We start from the raw sequence: 18656 nt of genomic DNA on the forward strand, positions 1-18656 counted from the left end.
CTGGTGGTCCAGTGCTTTGCCTTTCTGTGCCTCTGTTTCCTTGATGGTGCAACGAGGATGACGATGATCCCACCTTTTAAGATTTTGGGGATATATATATATATCATTATATATAATGATAAGTGCAGCTCCTGGGACAAAACAAGTACACAAATGTGTTATTTTAAGTAAATTAAAAAATCCCCATAACAAACCCTTTTTACAGATGGGGAAACTGAGGCTCAGAAGAGACAAGTCTGTTGGGAGAGGTCATCCTGGAAGTTAGTGTTGGAACCAGAATTTGGCCTTCAATTTCTTTCACTGCTCTGGGCCACAATTTCCCAGTTGGTAAAAGTAATTGGCTCCTGTGACACCGAACACACCTTTTTCCAAACAATAAAGTAACGTATCCTCATTTTACAGATGAGAAAACTGAGTCTGGGGCTCAGACAAGGGGTTGGGAGTGGAAGTCACTCCCTCAAGGGGACGCGGCTAGGAACTAGCAGAGGCGGGTCTCAACTGACGCAAATAGAATTCCCGTCTCTGAAAGTCCTTCCCCGCGCTGCGTGAAGAATGAGGGGGCTGCTGGACTCGTCGCAGGGGGTTACAGGGAGACTAAACTAGCCAGTCGAGGGTGTGGCGAGTTTGGACTAGTTGCGAGGGTGTATAGAGGGGTCTACTCGTCCGCGATCAGGACACCAGCCCCACAAACACGACCTGTCAGGGATTCACAGTCCACCCAGTCAAAGAAGGTGGGAGGACCCAGATAAGGCCCGTCCCTTACGTCACGTCCGGCGAGGCGGGGCTTCGGGGCTTTCCCCTGGATGGAGGAGGGAGTATCGGTTAACCCCTCCGTGGCTGGGCGGGCTGGAGCTCCGAGGGCCGGAACCCGCGAATTGGGGCTCCCCAGCCACACCCCTCGCGGGATTTAAAGGGACAGGAGGGGCTGGGCCCGGTTGAAGCCCGAACCTTGCGAACGGGCATGAGGCGCTGCCCGTGCCGGGGAAGCCTGAGCGAGGCGGAGGCCCAGGCGCTGCCGGCGGCAGCCCGCATGGGACTGGCGGCGCCGCGAGGGGGGCGGCGGCGGCAGCCAGGGCAGCAACGACCTGGGCCCGGAGCAGGGGGCCCGGTGGGGCGGCCGGAAGGGGGCGGGCCCCGGGCCCGAACCGAGGAGTCCAACCGCCACACCGAGCCCGAGAGGGCCAGCCTCGGGCTTGAGTCGGGGGCCGACGGACGGGCTGAGCCTGAAGCAGCTGGCCTCGGAGCGGAGACGGAGCGGCCCAACCCAACGACGGAGCCAGGCAAGTCCATTCTCCGGACACATCTAGGAGGGAGCAGCCACTGGTCAGAGCTGGAGACAGCCGGTGACTGGACAGAGACTGGGACAGATGGCTTTTGGGCTGATCCACACAGGACTGACCTCCAGTCTCAGCCCCAGAGGGCTAACCTCTGGGCACAGCCAGGGGTTGACGGGCCCTGGACAGAACTAGAAAAATATGGGTCACAGACCCAGTCAGAGAGGGCCAAGCCCAGGGCTGATAACCTCTGCACCCAGAACAGGTCAAGCGTCCGGACCCAGCCAGAGGGGGTCCCTCTCTCAACAGAGCGCAGTGCTGACAGCTCTTGGAAACAACCGTTTACCGAGGGCTCCAGGACGCAAAAAGGTACCGAAGACTCCTGGACGGAGCTGCACACTGATGGCTCCCAGATACAACAGGACACTGAAACAGCCTGGAAGCAGCTTGACCCCGGTGGTTTCCCAACACAAGATACCGATGGATTGTGGTCACAGCCCGGCACTGACGGACCCCAGACGGAGCCTAGGACAGACTGCCTTTTGGGGGAGCCCAACCAAGATGACTCATTAGAAGAACCAGAACACAGGGAGTTGGTGACTCACCTGTACTCTCACCTGGAGGGTAGCACCCTGACCCCTGTGCCCCGCCTCATTATCACTCCGGAGACCCCTGAGCCTGAGGCTCGACCAGGGGGACCCCCCTCCCAGCTTGAGGCGGGCAGTGGTGGCTTCTCCTCTGCCTCCTCTTTCGACGAGTCTGAGGATGACGTGGTGGCTGGGGGCGGAGGTGCCAGCGACCCCGAGGACAGGTCTGGGGTGAGTGGGACCCATTGCACCCTTGAGCCAGACCCCCACAGACCCCATAGCCCACCCCCCAACTCTCCCACCCCCGCCTTTCCTTTGAGAAGTTCTCTAGAACTCCACCAGCAGTTTTATCTCCAGGCACCTCTTCCATCCACCAACCTCTTCCCTCTGACAGCAGGGTTCCTAGCTCTCCAGGCGCCCTCCTCTTCATTCTCTCCTTTCCCCCGCCTCCAGTCCTGGGGTCTAAAATGGATGGCTGCTGGTCAACTTCATGGCACCCAGGAACCCCTAAAAGTTGCGTGAGTCCTGTGAGTATATACACATGCTTTTGCAGCAAGGGTCTGTGACTTCTGTTGGATCCTCTGGACAGTCTGTGACCGCCCCCCCCCACCCCGCCCAGACTTTAAAGCATACTAGTTTAGGGAGACAGAAAGGGTGCACTTTCTACCCCACTCTGCTTAGTCTGGGGCCCATAGTTGCCTTAAGGGATCATCAGTCTTCAACACCCTAAGCTCATTCACTTCTGTAGGGAGCAAGCACCCAGTATTTTTTTTTTTTTTTTATCATTCTCAAAGGGCTGTGTGAACCCCAAACGCTAAGGGACCCCAGCCAAGGACTCTCCCATCTCCCCACTGCATTACCCCCAGATCCCCAGGGTGCTCCTGCAATCTCTTGTTTACATCCTCTATCCTCAGCTTGGGTGCGGTTCTCTGCTGGTGAATCAGGAGGGCTGGCAGGGCAGGTTCAGGGAGGGAGGGTCAGTGCAGGTATGAGAGCCTCCCATGGGTCAGTCTGCTGGAGCCTCCCATTGTCCTGGGGCCCCTGGCTGGAGTCTGCCCTGAGCCCCACTCACCCCACATGCTTTGCTCTCTGAACATGCTCACACATGTGGCCGCAGGTGTAACAGATAGACCTGCCCCAGCCTGCCTGCACTGACCCTCTGAGGCTCTACTGTTGCTGTTCCCTCTCCCTATTCCCTCACCTCCTTGGCATCTCAGAGCAGCTGAGCTGGAGTGAATGAAGGAAAAAAAAAAAAAAAAACTCTCAAAAAAAAAAAAAGGAAAGCAACAGCTCTCACTCACTTATGCTAAGCCCTGTGCCAAGCTCTTTTGTTGATTTATTTATTTTTTGGTTGCAGCTTGCTGCACAAGGGATTTAAGCTCCTCAATCAGGGATCAAACCTGCTCCCCTTGCATTGGGAGTGCAGAGTCCAAACCACTGGTCCGCCAGGGAAGTCCCTGTGCTGAACTCTTTGCTTGTATCAACACATTTAAACTTCACAGCAGCCCTATGAGGTAGATTCCATTATCTCCATTTTACAGATGAGGAGACTGAAGCACAGAGACTCATCCAAAGTCACAGACCTTGGAAGACACAGATTCCAACTTTTACTGAACGCTAGGCACTTTTTCTGAGTGCTGTGTATTATTAACTCGTTGAATCTTTATAACAGCACTGTAAGTTTGGGATTATTATCTCCATTTTACAGAGGGGACACTAAGGCCTGGAGAGGTGAGATCACTTGCTTAGAGTTGGCCTTGTCCAGTCGGAGCCTAGATTCTAACTCAGTTCTGACTGAGTTGAAAACCCAGGCATTTTCACCCCTATAATGTGTGGATCCATCCCTCCTCATCTGCCTTCCTCTGAGCCTTTCTGTCTTCAGTGTTTCCTCATCCTCTAGAATCTGTCTCCAGGGCCCAGCTGTGACTAATATTTGAAGGTGCCCAGCTCCAGAGTCTTCCATGGTTCCCCAGGGCTTTCCTGATAGCGACCAGGAGTTTGGTCCTGAGTTCAGAGCTTCCTGTCTCCAGACTCCTTCCTCTGTTCAGCTTCCCTTCTCCCCTCCTGACCCCTTCTGCTGTTGCAACGGAGCCTAAGTACGTGCTGTTCCCCGAACACACTGCTGCCATCCTGCCTCCGATTGTTGCTCAAGCCATTCCCACTGCCCAGAATACCCCTCACTTCCTGCCCCCTTCGTTTTGAAATCCCATCTGACCTTAAAGACCCAGCTACTTTCTTCCTTTCCTACCCCCTTCCTTCCTTCTCACATGCATCCTTCTAATCAGGCAACAGACAGTCCCCAAGTCCCTGCTATGTGTTTGACTCCATGTTGGCTTTGCCGGGAACACATCCTGCCTGCATGGAGCTCCCAGGTCACTGGAGGAGACAGACCCATCACAGGCAGTGACAGCTCGGAGGGGTCAGGGCTGGGATGGGGGAAGCCCACCGGGTTGTGGGAGTCCAGAGAAGGTGACTGGCCAGACCTAGGGTATCAAAGAGGGGCTTCCTGGACTGGGGCGGTGGGGAGCGGGGGACATGTGAGCTAAGGGCATGATGAAATCTGAGACAGCCCAGATTAACCATCAGATCTAAGAAAAAAGAGATAAAGAAGATACTGAATCTGCTTATGATTAAAAGAAAGAAAGAAAAACACACTCTCAGTCAACTTCCTTCAACCCAAACTATATTTTTGGAGCACTTATTCTGTGTCAGGCCATGACTGGGGACATGCTTGTAACCATGGCAACCTCAGTTCTGCTCTCAGTCAAGGCTTGTAATCTGGCAGGGCTGTGGTGGATAACCCCAGGGCAGTGGAGGCAGACCAGAGATAGAACCCCAACAGTACACTGTGTGATTTAGGCAGGTGACTTCACCCCTCTGAGTCTTTCCACCCCTGTAATACAGTCAACAATCCTCCTGGGATGGTGTTTTTAGGATTAGGTGGGTTATGCCACACTGAGCCTTTGTCATTGTGCCTAGATTGTTCCAGGTGCTTAGTAAACAGGAACCTTCATTCATCATCTCCTCTCCATGGCTGGCAGCTGGAGAGGGGAGGGGAGAACCTTTCCTGAGTCCTGCAGTCCAACTCTCTGGTCTGTGTTTGACCTTCCCACCATCCATTAGATGTCTGCTAGGTAACGGAGTTTTCAGGGTATAGGAGACAACATGACTTTGACCCTCAGTGGAGGGAGATGAGCCATGTAGGTTTTTTTCTCTGGACACAACTCATTTTCCCAATCCTTGCTAAGAGTTTGGTATGTGCTTGGAGCAGAGAAGGTATTTGTGTGTGTGTGTGCATGCACACTAGTGTAAAGAACCCACCTGCCAATGCAGGAGACGTAAGAGATTCGAGTTTGGTTCCTGGGTCAGGAAGATCCCCTGGAGGGCATGGCAACCCACTCCAGTATTCTTGCCTGGGAAATCTCATGGACAGAGGAGCCTGGTGGGCTACAATCTACAGGGTCACACAGAGTCGGACAGGACTGAAGCGACTTAGCACGCATGTGTGCATGCATGTGTGTGTGTGTACACACATGGGTGTGTGTGTGTGCAGATGCTCTTGGTTGAGTCAACAGGATACAACTGAATCCTTGTTTTCTGTTGGCTTCTCTGTTTTATTTGCTGCCACCTTTTCTCTGCATCTATGTTTCATTTTCTTTCTCTGTCATTACCCTGTCTCCCATTCTGTTTCTCTGTTTCTTTCTCTTCTGGTAACTCTGTGTCAGTGGGAAGAGGTCAGGATTGCTGTAGTAACAAACAGCGCCCAAACTTAGTGACTTGAAGCAACGAAGGATTTTTCTTCTCTTTAGGCTGTGCTGCCTGTGCCATCTTAGTTCCCTGACCAGGGATTGAACATGGGCCCTCAGCAGTGATGGGTGAGGCGAGGGGCCCCTGCTCCATATTGTCTTCACTCAGCTGCTGTTTCTCTTGCCACAGTGCCCTGCCACCCCGCCCCTTCTTTAATAGGAAAACGAACATGGAGTCACTCACTGGCTTTAAGACTCCACCTAAAAGTGACACTTCCACTTACATTTCATTGGCCAAAGCTAAGTTTGAGAGGGCAGGGGTATTCCTGGCAGGGAGACAAGCCTGAGGTCTTTGGTGAGCAGCTGTTAGGGCCACCACAGTCTCTATCTTTGTCCCAGTCATCACTTTGCCCCCTGTCTCTATTTCTCTCTCTCTGTTGTTCCACCTCTATCCATCAACTCCTTTATCATTTTCCCTGGAAGATCTGACTTCATTCAGGAACAGCAGGCTTCCCCATTTTTGGTGTGTGTATGTCATGGAAAGATGTAGGGTGTTACTGGTGACTACAAAACCTAGCCTATCTTTACTTCTTTGAGAAGGACAGAGAGACACAGATACAAAGTGATCACACTGAGGGACTTCCCTGGTGGTCCAGTGGTTAAGACTCTGTGCTCCCGATATAGGGTTCGATCCCTGACTGGGGGAGATCCCTTATGCTGTGCAGCCAAAAAAAGAAGTGATGACACTGAGATAAATGGAAAGGGACTCTTCTCACCTTTGCTGAGGCTTTGGAGGGTGCTCATGATTACTAAAGTAAGTGAGCTTTGCTCACCCCAATGAGCTTAAGCCCAGCGATCCCAGGAAGCCCCACTGGCCCTTGGAAAGACCCCAGGCTTGCCCCTTGGTTCCCTCTCAGGGCACTCGCCTCACCCTCCCTTCCTGGCCTCAACCCTGACCCCACCCTCTCTGCCCCACACAGAACAAGCCGTGGAAGAAGCTGAAGACAGTTCTGAAGTATTCGCCCTTTGTGGTCTCCTTCCGAAAACACTACCCTTGGGTCCAGCTGTCTGGACACTCTGGTGAGAGCGGGCGGGGAGAAGGGTGGCTGGGGGGCAGCCCGATCTGGGCAGAGATGCCTGGAGCGGGGGAAGGAACCGCTCTTTGTCCTTTAGGTCCCCATCTGTAAAATGGGCTAAGTGGCAGTCTCCAGCTCCTGGAGCCATTGCGGCGCGTGCTTAGGCTGGGCCGGGCCATTCGCACCTTAGGGTGGAGGGCTGTGTCCTGTTAGAATGGTGTCAGGGTGGTGGGGGGCAAACCTTGACCACGGAGACAGAGGGGCCTGAGCTTGAATCCGAGTTCTGCTCTTTATTTGTGGATGGCCCTGGGCAAGTTACTTTCCCTCACTGGGGCCCTACCCCTCCTAAATGGCAGCTGCCAGTCCCTGTCCCCATCCTGTGTCTGGAGCAGAGTGGGCCCCCAGGAAACAACAGCTATGGGGCTTCCCTGTTGGCTCAGTGGTAAGGAACACACCTGCTGATGCAAAAGATGGGGATTCGATTCCTGGGTAGGGAAGATCCTTTGGAGAAGGAAATAGCAAGCCATTTCAGTATTCTTGCCTGGGAAATCCCATGGACAGAGGAGCCTGGCGGGCTACGGTCCATGGGGTTGAAAAGAGTTGGACTCAATTTAGTGGCTAAACAACAACAAACAACAGCTTTAATGTTCCCCCCCCCCCCCAGGACTTAGCATGGTGTCTTAAGCACATAGTAGCATGAGGCCAAGCATCTAGCATTTTTGGTCAAGGACTAGATAATAAATGTAAAGTACTCAACTCTGTTTTTGCAACATATAAGCAGACATAGATAATGTGTTCCAATAAAGCTTTTTTTTTTTCCTTCTTTTTACAAAAACTGGCAGTGGGCTAGACTAGACAAATTGTTCCTATGAGCAAAGGGAAGGGAACTTATCTTCCTGTTCATCCTCAGATCTGAGTCAGAGAAAGGCAAAGTCCCCCCCGCCCCCCACCACCAAAACTGTCAACACAGGCCTGCCATCTGTATGTATCCTAGTTACTATTGCTGAGTTAAAAAAAACGGAAAACAGAAAATTCAAAACTTAGTGGTTAAAAAAACAAACAAACAACTTAGTGGAATAAAACAACCATATTATTACACTCATAAGTTTTGGGTCAGGAATTCAGACAGAGCGTAGCCGGGATGGCTTATTGCTGCGTCATGATACCTGGGAATTCAGCTAGGACAGTTGAAGGCTGCAGGCTGGAAACCTTTGGAGATTCACTCATTCACACACCAGGCAGTTGATGCTGGCTGTTGGCTGGTTCTCCGTTGGGGCTGCCAGCTGGAAAGCCCATGTGTGACTTCTCAGTGTGGCTGCTTGGGCTTCTTCACAGTATGGTGCCTCAGCAGTCAGATTTCTTACTTGGTAGCTCAGGACTGAAAGGCAAGGGTCTGTGATAACAAAGTGGAGGCTGCGTGTCAGACTCTGAAGTCATAGTGTTGCTTCTGCCATAAGAAGCAAGATTCTGTCAGAATCAAGGGGAAAAGGATTAAAGAATTAGATTCCACTTCTTGATTGGAGTGGCAAAATTCTAGAAGAGTGTGTGGACATGAGCTACTCTTTACTCATCATATATATATAATGAAAACAAAACAAATGCCCCAGGAGAAGGGTTCATGATTACCGTTACAGACATTTTGGAAAATATAATCTGAAAATACTATCTGTCATTCTAATCTACACTCTCTGCACGGCCCAGGAAATGCCAGATTTGTGAATTAACAAGGTCCGTTTTGTTAGCGCTCTGGGACTCCAGGCTGAAGCAAATGCATATCAGCTCTGGAGAGTCATGCTCTTGACTCAGCTGTCACAAAAGTTCTCACTGCTGATCGTGAGCTCATAATCCAAAATTACAAAACAAATGAGAACATAGTCTGCTGGGAATCTGACTCTGTTTAAACAAAAATGCAGAACTAGGCCCTTCCTTCACCAACTGTGGCCAAGATTTTTTTTTAATTGAAGGATAATTGCTTTACAGTATTTTGTGGTTTTCTGTCATACATTAACAAGAATCAGCCATAGGTACACCCATGTCCCCTCCCTCCCCAAACTCCCATCTCCCTACCCATTCCACCCTTTTAGATTGTCATAGAGCACCTGTTTGAGTTCCCTGAATCCTACAGCAAATTCCCATTGGCTATGGGAATTGGCTATTTCCATATGGTATTGTAAGTTTCCATGTTACTCTCTGGATACATCTCACCCTCTCCCCTCCCTCCATGTCCATAGATCCATTCTCTATGTCTGTTTCTCCATTGCCTCCCTGAAAATAAATCCATCTTTTTAGATTCCATATATATGCATCAGTATACAATATTTATACTTCTCTTTCTGACTTACTTCAATATAATAGGCTCTAGGTTCATCCACCTGATTAGAACTGATTCAAATACATTCCCCTGGCCAAGATTTTGAGAGCTGCAGGGAGGGAGAGAAAGTATTGCAGATGGGTCAGGCAAGATGATGGTGGCCAGGATCTGAGACACATGGGGAAGTGGCTCATTCAGTTTCTGACCCTCTTGTTGATGGCTGCTCACAGGGAACTTTCAGGCAGGAGAAGATGGTTGGATTCTGAAGCGTTTCTGTCAGTATGAGCAGCGCAGCCTGGAGCAGCTGATGCGTGACCCCCTGCGGCCTTTTGTGCCAGCCTACTATGGCGTAGTGCAGCGGGATGGCCAGACCTTTAACCAGATGGAAGATCTGCTGGCAGACTTTGAGAACCCCTCCATCATGGACTGCAAGATGGGCAGCAGGTAGGTTCAGGGGCAGCCATGGGGCAGAGGCAAAGGGTTGGGTGGACATTTTTGAAAATAGCACCAAACCTATCTTCTTCTTTTTAAACAATACTTAATTATTTATTTCGCTGTACCAGGTCCAGCTTGTGGCATGTGGGATCTTTAGTTGTGGCATGTGGGATTTAGTTCCCTAACCAGGGATCAAACTGGGCCCCCAGCACTGGGAGCACAGAATCTTATTCACTGGACCACCAGGGAAGTCTTAAGCCAATCTTCAAAGTGGTTGTACTAGCATCCTTCCCCATCAGCAGTGTATGAGAGTTCCAGTTGTTCTATCTTGTCATCAAGGCTTTGTATTACCTGTTTTACTACTTTTAGCTATCTTGGTGGGTATCTCTTTATTGTTTTAATTTCTATTTCTCTGATGACCAAAGAAATTAAGCATTGATTAGCCATTTGGATATCCTCTTTTGAAAACTGCCCATTTTACTATTTCATTTTGCTCATTTTTTGACTGGGCTCTCTTATTGTTATAAAGATTTGTATTTTGGATACACGTCCTTTGCTGGAGATACAAACACATACACACACACACACACACACAAACCATTCTCTCTCTCTCCAGGTCTCCCATTTCACTCTCTTCATGTCTTTTGATAAACAGAAGTACTTTTAATGTAGTACAGTTTATCAATTTATTTCATTATGGTTAGTAGCTTTTAAAGAAATCTGCCTACTTTAAGATCACAGTGATCTCCTGTGTTTTCTTCTACAGGTTTTTTTTTTTTTTAATTATTTACTTATTTTTGACTGTGCTGGGTCTTTGTTGCCACGAGGGCTTTTCTCCAGGTGCAGCGAGTAGGGGCTACTCTCTAGTTGTGGTGCACAGGCTTCCCATTGCAGTGGCTTCTCTTTGTTGCAGAGCACGCGCTCTAGGGTGTGCAGGCTCAGTAGCAGTTATGGTTCCTGGGCTCTAGAGCACAGGTTCAATAGTTGTGGCATATGGGCTTAGTTGCTCTGTGGCATGTGGGATCTTCCTGGACCAGGGATCAAACCTGTGTCTCCTGCATTGGCAGACAGATTCTTTACCACTGAGGTACCAGGGAAACCCCTACAAGCTTAGTTTTAACTTTCACATTTAGATCTGCAATCCATCTAGATGTAATTTTTATATATGGTGTGAGGCAGGGATCGAGGTTCATTTTCCCTTTCCGTATGGATATCTTGTTGACCCAGTATCATTGATTGAAAAGACTGCTCCTTCCCCATTGAATTGCAGTGCCTTCCTTGTCATAAATCAGGTGAATGTACTTGTGTGTCTGTTTGTGGACTCTGTCCCAGTTCACTGATCTGTTTGTCTATTCTTGTGCCATACTATAGTTTTATAACACTCCTTGATATCAGGGAGTAAAAGTCCTCCAGCTTTGTTCTTCATAGTTTCCCTTGTTACATCCTTTGTGTCCCAGGACCTACCTGGAGGAGGAGCTGGTGAAGGCGCGAGAACGGCCCCGGCCCCGGAAGGACATGTATGAGAAGATGGTGGCTGTGGACCCCGGGGCCCCCACCCCCGAGGAGCATGCCCAGTGTGCGGTCACCAAGCCCCGCTACATGCAGTGGAGGGAGACCGTGAGCTCAACCTCCACCCTGGGCTTCCGGATCGAGGGCATCAAGGTGAGGCCCAGGAGCTGCTGGCCTGTTTCCGGAGGGCTAAGAGCTAGGTCTGAGACAGAGTGACAGAAAAACCAACCAACTAGGGTGTCAGAAAAAACTGGAAAGATGCCAGATTTGGAGAGCGAGCAGGAGACTGCAGAGGATGGAAAAACAGGCTGGGAGAGGTCCGCTTCCCTGTTCCTGCCATGTCTGCCACAGACCAAGTTTTGTTTATCCACCTGCCTGAAAGTCTCTTGATTCCACCTTCTTTCCCCCTTCCCGAGGCCCTGTCTGAGTCCAGCCCCATCTTCTCCTACCCCAGCCGCCCTGGGCTCCCAGATGCTGGACCCACCCACTCTGATCCATCTTCTGACACAGCAGCTGGATGGGCTTTTTCCTTCTTATGCAGAAAAGTTTTCTCTTTTTTCTTCTTCTTCTTTTCTTTTTTGTAAATTAAATCTAATTGTGTGAATAGCTATCCACCACAGTTTGAAAGTCAAAATAATGTAAAGGAAATCTCTCTCCCAACCCTGTTGCTCTCCTTCCTGTTCTGTGCCCCCACCCCCCGCAATGCCACACCTCCTCATGGGGAACCACTTGATCAGTTACTTATATTTCTTCCTCTATATACAAACAAATGCAGCCTACATTTTCCTCTCTTTCTTACAAAAGATAGCATGGTCCTGGAGAGTTTTCCTCATCATTGCAGAGAGAGAGATTTTCCTCCCGCTCTGCTTCCTTCCTTCCTTTCTTTTCGCTCTGTATTAGCTCTCTGTGGGTGTGCCACAAGCCCCTGTGGATGGCACAGTGAAGTACTCATTTCTTTGAAAGGGTCCTCCTATCTCCGGCCACAGGCCCTCTGCACTTGCTGTTTCCTGTGCCAGGACTGCTCTTCCCCCTTCCCCTGGTTGACTGACTCTCAGTTACTTCCCAGTCTCCTTCCAAATTCCACTTCCTCTGGGAAGCCCACCTTGATTTCTGTCCTACTAGTTCAGGGCTTCTCTTTACCTCCTTCTAACTTCCCACACTCCCGTATCTTATCTCCCTTTATGATGATCTTATTCAGTATCTGCCTCCCTCATCTGATTACACCTGTGCTGTTACCTCTGTGTTACCATTGCCCACAGGGCACCTGGCATAGCCTGGCAGGATGACTCAGGGGGCCCTTTGTACCTCTCTCAGACATAACAAATAACATTAGTCTCCTTTATTTTACTGCTTCTCTGCCTTTTGACTAAGATCAAGTGTAGTATGGGAGCTTCTCAGATGGCCCAGTGGTAAAGAATCTGCCTGGCAATGCAGAAGATGCAAGAGACGCAGGTTTGATCCCTGGGTAGGGAAGATCCCCTAGAGTTGTTGAGTCGCTCAGTCACGTCCGACTCTTTGCAACCCTGTGGACTGCAGCACTCTAGGCGTCCCTCTCCTTCGCCATCTTCCAGAACTTGCTTAAACTCATGTCCATTGAGTTGGTGATGCCATCCAACCATCTCATCTTCTGTCGCCCCCTTCTTCTCCTGTCCTCAGTCTTTCTCAGCATCAGGGGCTTTTCCAATGAGTCGGCTCTTCACTTCAGGTAGCCACAGTATTGGAGCTTCAGCTTCAGTATCGGTCCTTCCTAACGAATATTCAGGGTTGATTTCCTTTAGGATTGACTAGTTTGAGCTCCTTGAAGTCCAAGGGACTCTCAAGAGTTTTTTCTAGCACCACAATTTGAAAGCATCTCCAGTATTCTTGCCTGAAAAATTCCATGAACAGAGGAGCCTGACGGGCTACAGTCCACAGGGTCGCAAAGAGTCAGACATGACTGAGCGACTGAGCACTTTATTGAGTGGTGCCCAGCACTGTGCTATGGATCCTAATCCTTATACCAGCTTTAGGAGGTGGATATTAACACAATCCCATTTTCCAGATGAGGAAATCAAGGTTGAGGCAGGTGAAGTGACTTGCTCAAGGCCACTGAGTTAGGAAGTATCAGAGCCATGATTCAAAGCCAGATCCAAAGCTCTCCAAAGCCCACTTGGCTAGACCGGTTCATCCAGGGGGTTCAAGGTCAGACCTGAAGGACTGGTTGCTCAGGAGTATGACCTGGGGCTGAGTATGACCAGGTGGCTGGCTTCCCCTGAACAGCAAGTAAGCCTGGAGGCAGGTAGTTGCCCCCCAGAGGTGTCTGAGGCTGCTTGGTGTTGGGTGTGGGAAGGAAAAGCCATGACACCCCTCGTCTTACAGAAAGCCGATGGGACCTGCAACACTAACTTCAAGAAGACGCAGAAGCTGGAGCAGGTGACAAAGGTGTTGGAGGATTTTGTGGATGGGAACCACACAATCCTGGTGAGCGGGACACCCATGCCCCCAGATTTAGAAGCGTAGGACCGCCACATCCTTGTTCCTCCCATGTTAACCATCGTTTGCTTCAGCTGACACTGGGCTGGCATCGCTCACTGCCTTGTCAGGGTTGGCAGGTCCAGGAGTGCCCTGCTGTCATGTCTGGTGGCTGCCTCACTGTCTCAGCTCCTGGCTTGATCGCCCAGCAGGCTGGCCTGGGCTTGTTCTCACAGTGGAAGCAGCAGAACAAGAGAGCAAGTGAAAAACCAAGGTCTCTCAATGACTGAGCTCAGAATGGCCACCTTCATTCCTACAAGGTTCTATTGACCAAAGCAACTCATAAGATCAAGCCTAGATTATAAGGGAAAGAGTCTGCCTCTTGGTAGGAAAAGCTGCTAGAAATTGTGGGCATTCATGTAATCTACCAGCTACACTCTTATCTGTGCCACCCTGATGCCTCCAATCCTGGCCCCCCTCCCATTTCCCCATGGCTCCTCTTATCCGATCCTGGCTGGGGTCTGCCCACTCCTTTGGGGGGAATGAGATGGAGTCAGATCTTAAGGTGGGTAAGGACCCACAAAGTCCATGAACTAACCAAGAAATCTTCCCTCTCACCCACAGAGAAAGTATGTGGCACGCCTAGAAGAACTTCGTGAAGCTCTGGAAAGCTCCCCTTTCTTCAGGACCCACGAGGTGTGAGCCCCAGCCGCCATGGGAACAGAGGGCCCTGTGTGTGTCGGGGGGTGTCTGGGTCCAGGTGGCCTCAGGAGAAACCGCTGACAGAGTCACCTGCCAAAGCTATAAAAGGAGACCCTGAGGGAATTCCCTGGTGGTCCAGTGGTGAGGACTCTCACTGACCAGGGCCTGGGTTCAAACCCTAGTCGGGGAACTAAGATCCCACAAGCCTTATGGCATGGCAAAAAAAAAAAAAAAGAGGCCCCTCCCCTAGGTTTGGGAGTTTGCTTCTTTAGGGTAAGCAGCATCAGGAATTTCAGGGAGGGGACAGTTGGGAGCACGGACTGCAGGCAGACAGCCTGGGGTGAAGGCTGGTCCTGCCATGTGACCCTGGACATGTGGCCTACCCCCTTGGGCCTTGGTTTCTTCGTGGGAGAGGAAGGGAAAATAGTACCTTCCTTATGGAGCTGCTGAGGTGGACCTGAGCGAATATAGAGTGCTGTTCAGAGCGCAGAAGAGCTCCCAGCTCTTGTGATGATTTTGTAGCCATAATTATTATTTAAAATAATTTTTCTTTATTTTTGGCTGTATCAGGCCTTAGCTGTGGCATGAGACATCTTTGTTGTGGTGCTCAGGCTTAGTTGCTCTGTGGCATGTGGAATCTTAGTTCTCCGACCATGAATTGAACCTAAGTTCCCTGCATTGGAAGGCAGATTCTTTTCTCTTTGAAGAAGATAATTTTATTTATTTTTTTTTATCTTTGGCTGCACTGGGACTCTAGCTGTGGAGAGCAGGGGCTACTCTCTAGTTGTAGTGCAAGGGTTTCTCATTGCAGTGGCCTCTCGTTGCGGAGTGTGGGCTCTAGGGCGTGTGGGCTCAGTCATTACAGTTCCTGGGCTCTAGTGCACAGGCTTAATCATTGTTGCACACGCATGGGCTTAGTTGCTTCACTGCATGTGGAATCTGGAATGCGGATTCTTAACCACTGCATCGCCAGGGAATTCTCCGTAGCTACTTACAGTTATTGTTCCCTGCATTCCTCCTTTGGCAGCTCTCCCCCTCGCCTTTCCCGCCCTTTCACAGTCTATCTCTTTGGAAGCCGTCACCTCTCTGGGGCTGTCTCAGGAAGTCTGTGGTGACGTCACCAGGTGTATCTCTACGCTCTTCCATCACTCTCTTCCAAGTCCCTCTCTCCTCTTTTTCCTGTTAGCACTGACTGCCGAAAGAGCCACATCTGGGAGTCAGGCGGGCCGTGTTTGAACCCCAGCTGCCTGGGCAGTGGCTCTGCAGGCCTGTCTCCTGACCTGTAGGACAGGGCACCAGGAGCACCTGCCTCCTGGGTGTAGTGAAGGTTAAGTGGATTAACTTAGGTGAAGCCCAGCCCACAGGAAACCCTCAGTGTGTGCCAGTTTTCACTGTCACATGTCATCACTGACTGTCACCCTCATCACCATCACTGCCTTCGAGCTTCACAATGCGAGGCACAAAGAGGAGGCTTGGGGACTCTGTCTCCTCTATCCTCGTGTTTGGTTTCACCTGCCTGGTGACTGAATCCGAAAAAAAAACAAGTTGCCAAGATTTAAAACCTGAGACTTCACACCAAAATTGGGATTTCTAGTTTCCTTTGGACCACAGGAGACGTGGCAGTCCTGGGCTCCTCCCCATGTGCCAACAGCCATCCAGAACTGAGCGGTGGTGCCTCTCCTGGCAGCCACCTGCTCAGCTGCCCCGTCACCTGTGTTCCCTGGAAGAACTGATGTTTGAAACCCAACTAGCAAAAGGGAGGGGCTTGCAAACCTGTAGTTAGACAAGAGGAAGGACTGTGTTGCTAATTAAAAAAAAAAAAAGTTTTATTTATTTATTTTTGGCTGTGCCGGGTCTTCACTGCTGCTGCTCGAGCTTTCTCTAGTTGCAGAAAGCGGGGGCTACCCTTGGTTGCGGTGTGCAGGCTTCTCATTGCGGTGGCTTCTCTTGTTGCAGAGCACAGGCTCTAGGGCATGTGTTTCAGGGGTTGTGGTTCCCAGGCTCTAGGGCACAGGCTCAATAGTTGCAGCGCACCGGCTTAGTTGGTCCGCAGCATGTGAGATCTTCCTGGACCTGGGATCGAACCCATGTTTCCTGCATTGGCAGGCAGATTCTTTACCACTTAGTCACCAGGGAAGCCCTGTATTTCTAATTTAAAAAGAAAAAAACAGCCCAGTATCTCCGTAGGGCGGTGTGCCCAGCTCCACAAGGCAGGTTGTGAGCTGTGGAACATGGAATGCTGCAATGATCCCAAGGAGGGAGGTCATCCCCATTCTACAGATGAGGAAACTGAGCTTGGAAAAAAGGAAGCCACTTGCCTCGGGTCACCAGTAGCAATTCCCTGGGGCTGAGTAGCTGCTGCCCCTGACCATGAGGAGGCATTATCCACACCCTCAGTTCCCACCAGGCTCCTTTGACCCATTTAGGATCCTGCAGGCATTGGATTTTGTACCCCAGTTTGAAAAGGGGTAACAGCTAAACACTGTTTTACATTAAAAACTTTTTTATTTCAGCTGTCAGGTCTTAGTTACAGCTCTCGGGCTTCTCTAGTCACTGGCTTCTTTCTAGTTGCAGTGTGCAGGCTTGAGTTGCAGCACTCAGGCTTAGTTGCCCGAGTCCTTGTCCGCTGCATTGCAACGCGGATTCTTAACCACTGGACCACCAGGGAAATCCCTGTTTTGTATTTGTTTATACAGGCAAGTCTTTTAAGAGTTTTATGTGGATTACTTCCTATAAATAACATGCATAGCAGTCTTCGAGGTAAATGGTAAGGAGAGTTAAAAGTCCTGCATGGCCCAGGGCCATGCAGCCTGTAAGTGACAGAGCTGGGGCTTGAACCCAGGCAGCCCAACTCCAAAGTCCATGCTATCAGCCACCCTCTCAGCTGTCTGCTGGGGCCGGGACCTTGGCTGTGCCTGCCCCTCCCTTTAACCTCCTGCCTCTCCCTCTGCAGGTGGTAGGCAGTTCCCTCCTCTTTGTGCACGACCACACCGGCCTGGCCAAGGTCTGGATGATTGACTTCGGCAAGACCGTGGCCCTCCCTGACCACCAGACGCTCAGCCACAGGCTGCCCTGGGTTGAAGGCAATCGCGAGGACGGCTACCTCTGGGGCCTGGACAACATGATCTGCCTGCTCCAGGGCCTGGCCCAGAGCTGACCTGCTCATCCACAACCAGGTTCATTTATTGGATGGCGCCCATCTGGCTGGAGGGGCCCCGAGATGTGAGGGGGCCTGAGGTTGGCCACAGGGGAGCTAAAGTCCAGGGATAGGAGAGGTTGCATCGCACACCATGCAGGACCAGCGTGGAAGATCCGAAGGGCCTTGGAAATGCGGGTGAGGGCCCGCCCCACCCTTTGACCAGATGGGAGGTTGTTAAGAACCGGAGAGGCAGTGTGACCTGGCTGGGGCCCGCAGTTGAGTCAGAACCAGACTGGGCCCCTGACCAGCCAAGAGGGGATGCAGAGGCCGCAGCTAAACCACGCGCCCTGAAAGAACGCAGTGCACATGCTTGCACAGTACAGGCGTGACCTCAGGCCTGTCACCACATGAGTGACGGTAACCACGGCCCCTCCCTCTGCGGGCTGGCTGCTGGCGGGGCGGGAGAGCCAGACCTCATTAGTGAACAAACGCAGCAGCTCTCCTCCCACCCAGCAGTTACAGCCCCCACTCTTCATCTGGGGGCCGCCTAGGCTGGCAGAGGCTCTGAGGGTGTGGCGCTGTGGGTTGGGCCTGAGGGCTGACACCGCTGGGCAGGGCTCGGTTCACCCCGTCCTACCCGCCCCTGGCCCCATGGGCTCCTTCCCTGCTCCCTGGAGAACTGCTGACCCCCTGGCGACCGAAACCACAGCCACATCCCGTGCCGCCACTGTGACAGCACCATCTCAACCCTCAGGCACCAGCCTCAGCTGGGGACTTCCTCCTCCTGCCCTCTTCTGTCTCCTTCCTCCTAGAGGGCTGCGGTCGCAGCAAGGGCTTTCAGACGCCAGGCAGACATGGGCCTGGCTCGGGACCCAGCTACTTTCCTCAGGAGCGCCCCTTCTCCGGCTGGCCTCTGCAGGGAAGATGCCCTGCTTGGTTGGGCCTGAGGTGCAGGGTGGGTGGGGATGGCAACCTGGTCCAAACCAAAAGACCCCAGCACCCTGAGGCGTGGGTGGAGCCCCTCTGTCCTGCTCCTAACTTTGGGTTCCTGGCCCACCAGGCTGGGCTGGGGGAAGAGAGGCGCCCCCTCCCCCTTAGCCAAAGCTCTGGCGTGGTCTTCCAGGCTGAGGGTTGCTCCTTTTCTACTGTCTTTATACTTATTTATACAAGAGGTAGTTGTTTGATGGGGCCACACTGGGGATCAGGAGGCAACATTGCTTCACTGCCTTCCCCCTGTGACGACACCCCAATAAACACATCTGTAGTCCATTTTGTGGAGTCTTTTTTTTTTTTTACATCTGGAGCTTATGGGCTCAAAGCTCATAATTTGAGCATTAGCGCTGCATGAGGTGAGGGGATGACGACAGGTCTGGGGTAGAAGTGGGCTCAGAGCTGGTGGTTCATTGGCTTCACTGAGTTGCTCTTC

At 51.3% G+C, this 18656-nt stretch overlaps 1 protein-coding gene across 1 annotated transcript; it reads left to right on the forward strand.

The window, feature by feature from the left end:
• Nucleotides 1-768: 768 nt before the first annotated feature.
• ITPKC (inositol-trisphosphate 3-kinase C) lies at nt 769-18499 on the forward strand. The gene is made up of 7 exons (XM_061388323.1): nt 769-2092; nt 6588-6687; nt 9225-9438; nt 10887-11091; nt 13297-13398; nt 14014-14085; nt 17045-18499. Exons 1-7 carry the CDS (start codon nt 962-964, stop codon nt 17246-17248), a joined length of 2028 nt encoding a protein of 675 aa, XP_061244307.1. The 5' UTR covers nt 769-961; the 3' UTR covers nt 17249-18499.
• Nucleotides 18500-18656: the final 157 nt, after the last annotated feature.

Source organism: Bos javanicus, chromosome 18 (genome assembly GCF_032452875.1).
Source record: "Bos javanicus breed banteng chromosome 18, ARS-OSU_banteng_1.0, whole genome shotgun sequence".
In the NCBI taxonomy this organism is placed as follows: domain Eukaryota; kingdom Metazoa; phylum Chordata; class Mammalia; order Artiodactyla; family Bovidae; genus Bos; species Bos javanicus.

Excerpts from the sequence above, each read along its gene's own strand:
- ITPKC (XM_061388323.1), top strand. The coding sequence starts at position 962 with ATGAGGCGCTGCCCGTGCCGGGGAAGCCTGAGCGAGGCGGAGGCCCAG. Across the intron at positions 2,093-6,587 it reads ACCCCGAGGACAGGTCTGGG|AACAAGCCGTGGAAGAAGCT; the intron begins GTGAGTGGGACC and ends TGCCCCACACAG. Across the intron at positions 6,688-9,224 it reads CCAGCTGTCTGGACACTCTG|GGAACTTTCAGGCAGGAGAA; the intron begins GTGAGAGCGGGC and ends GGCTGCTCACAG.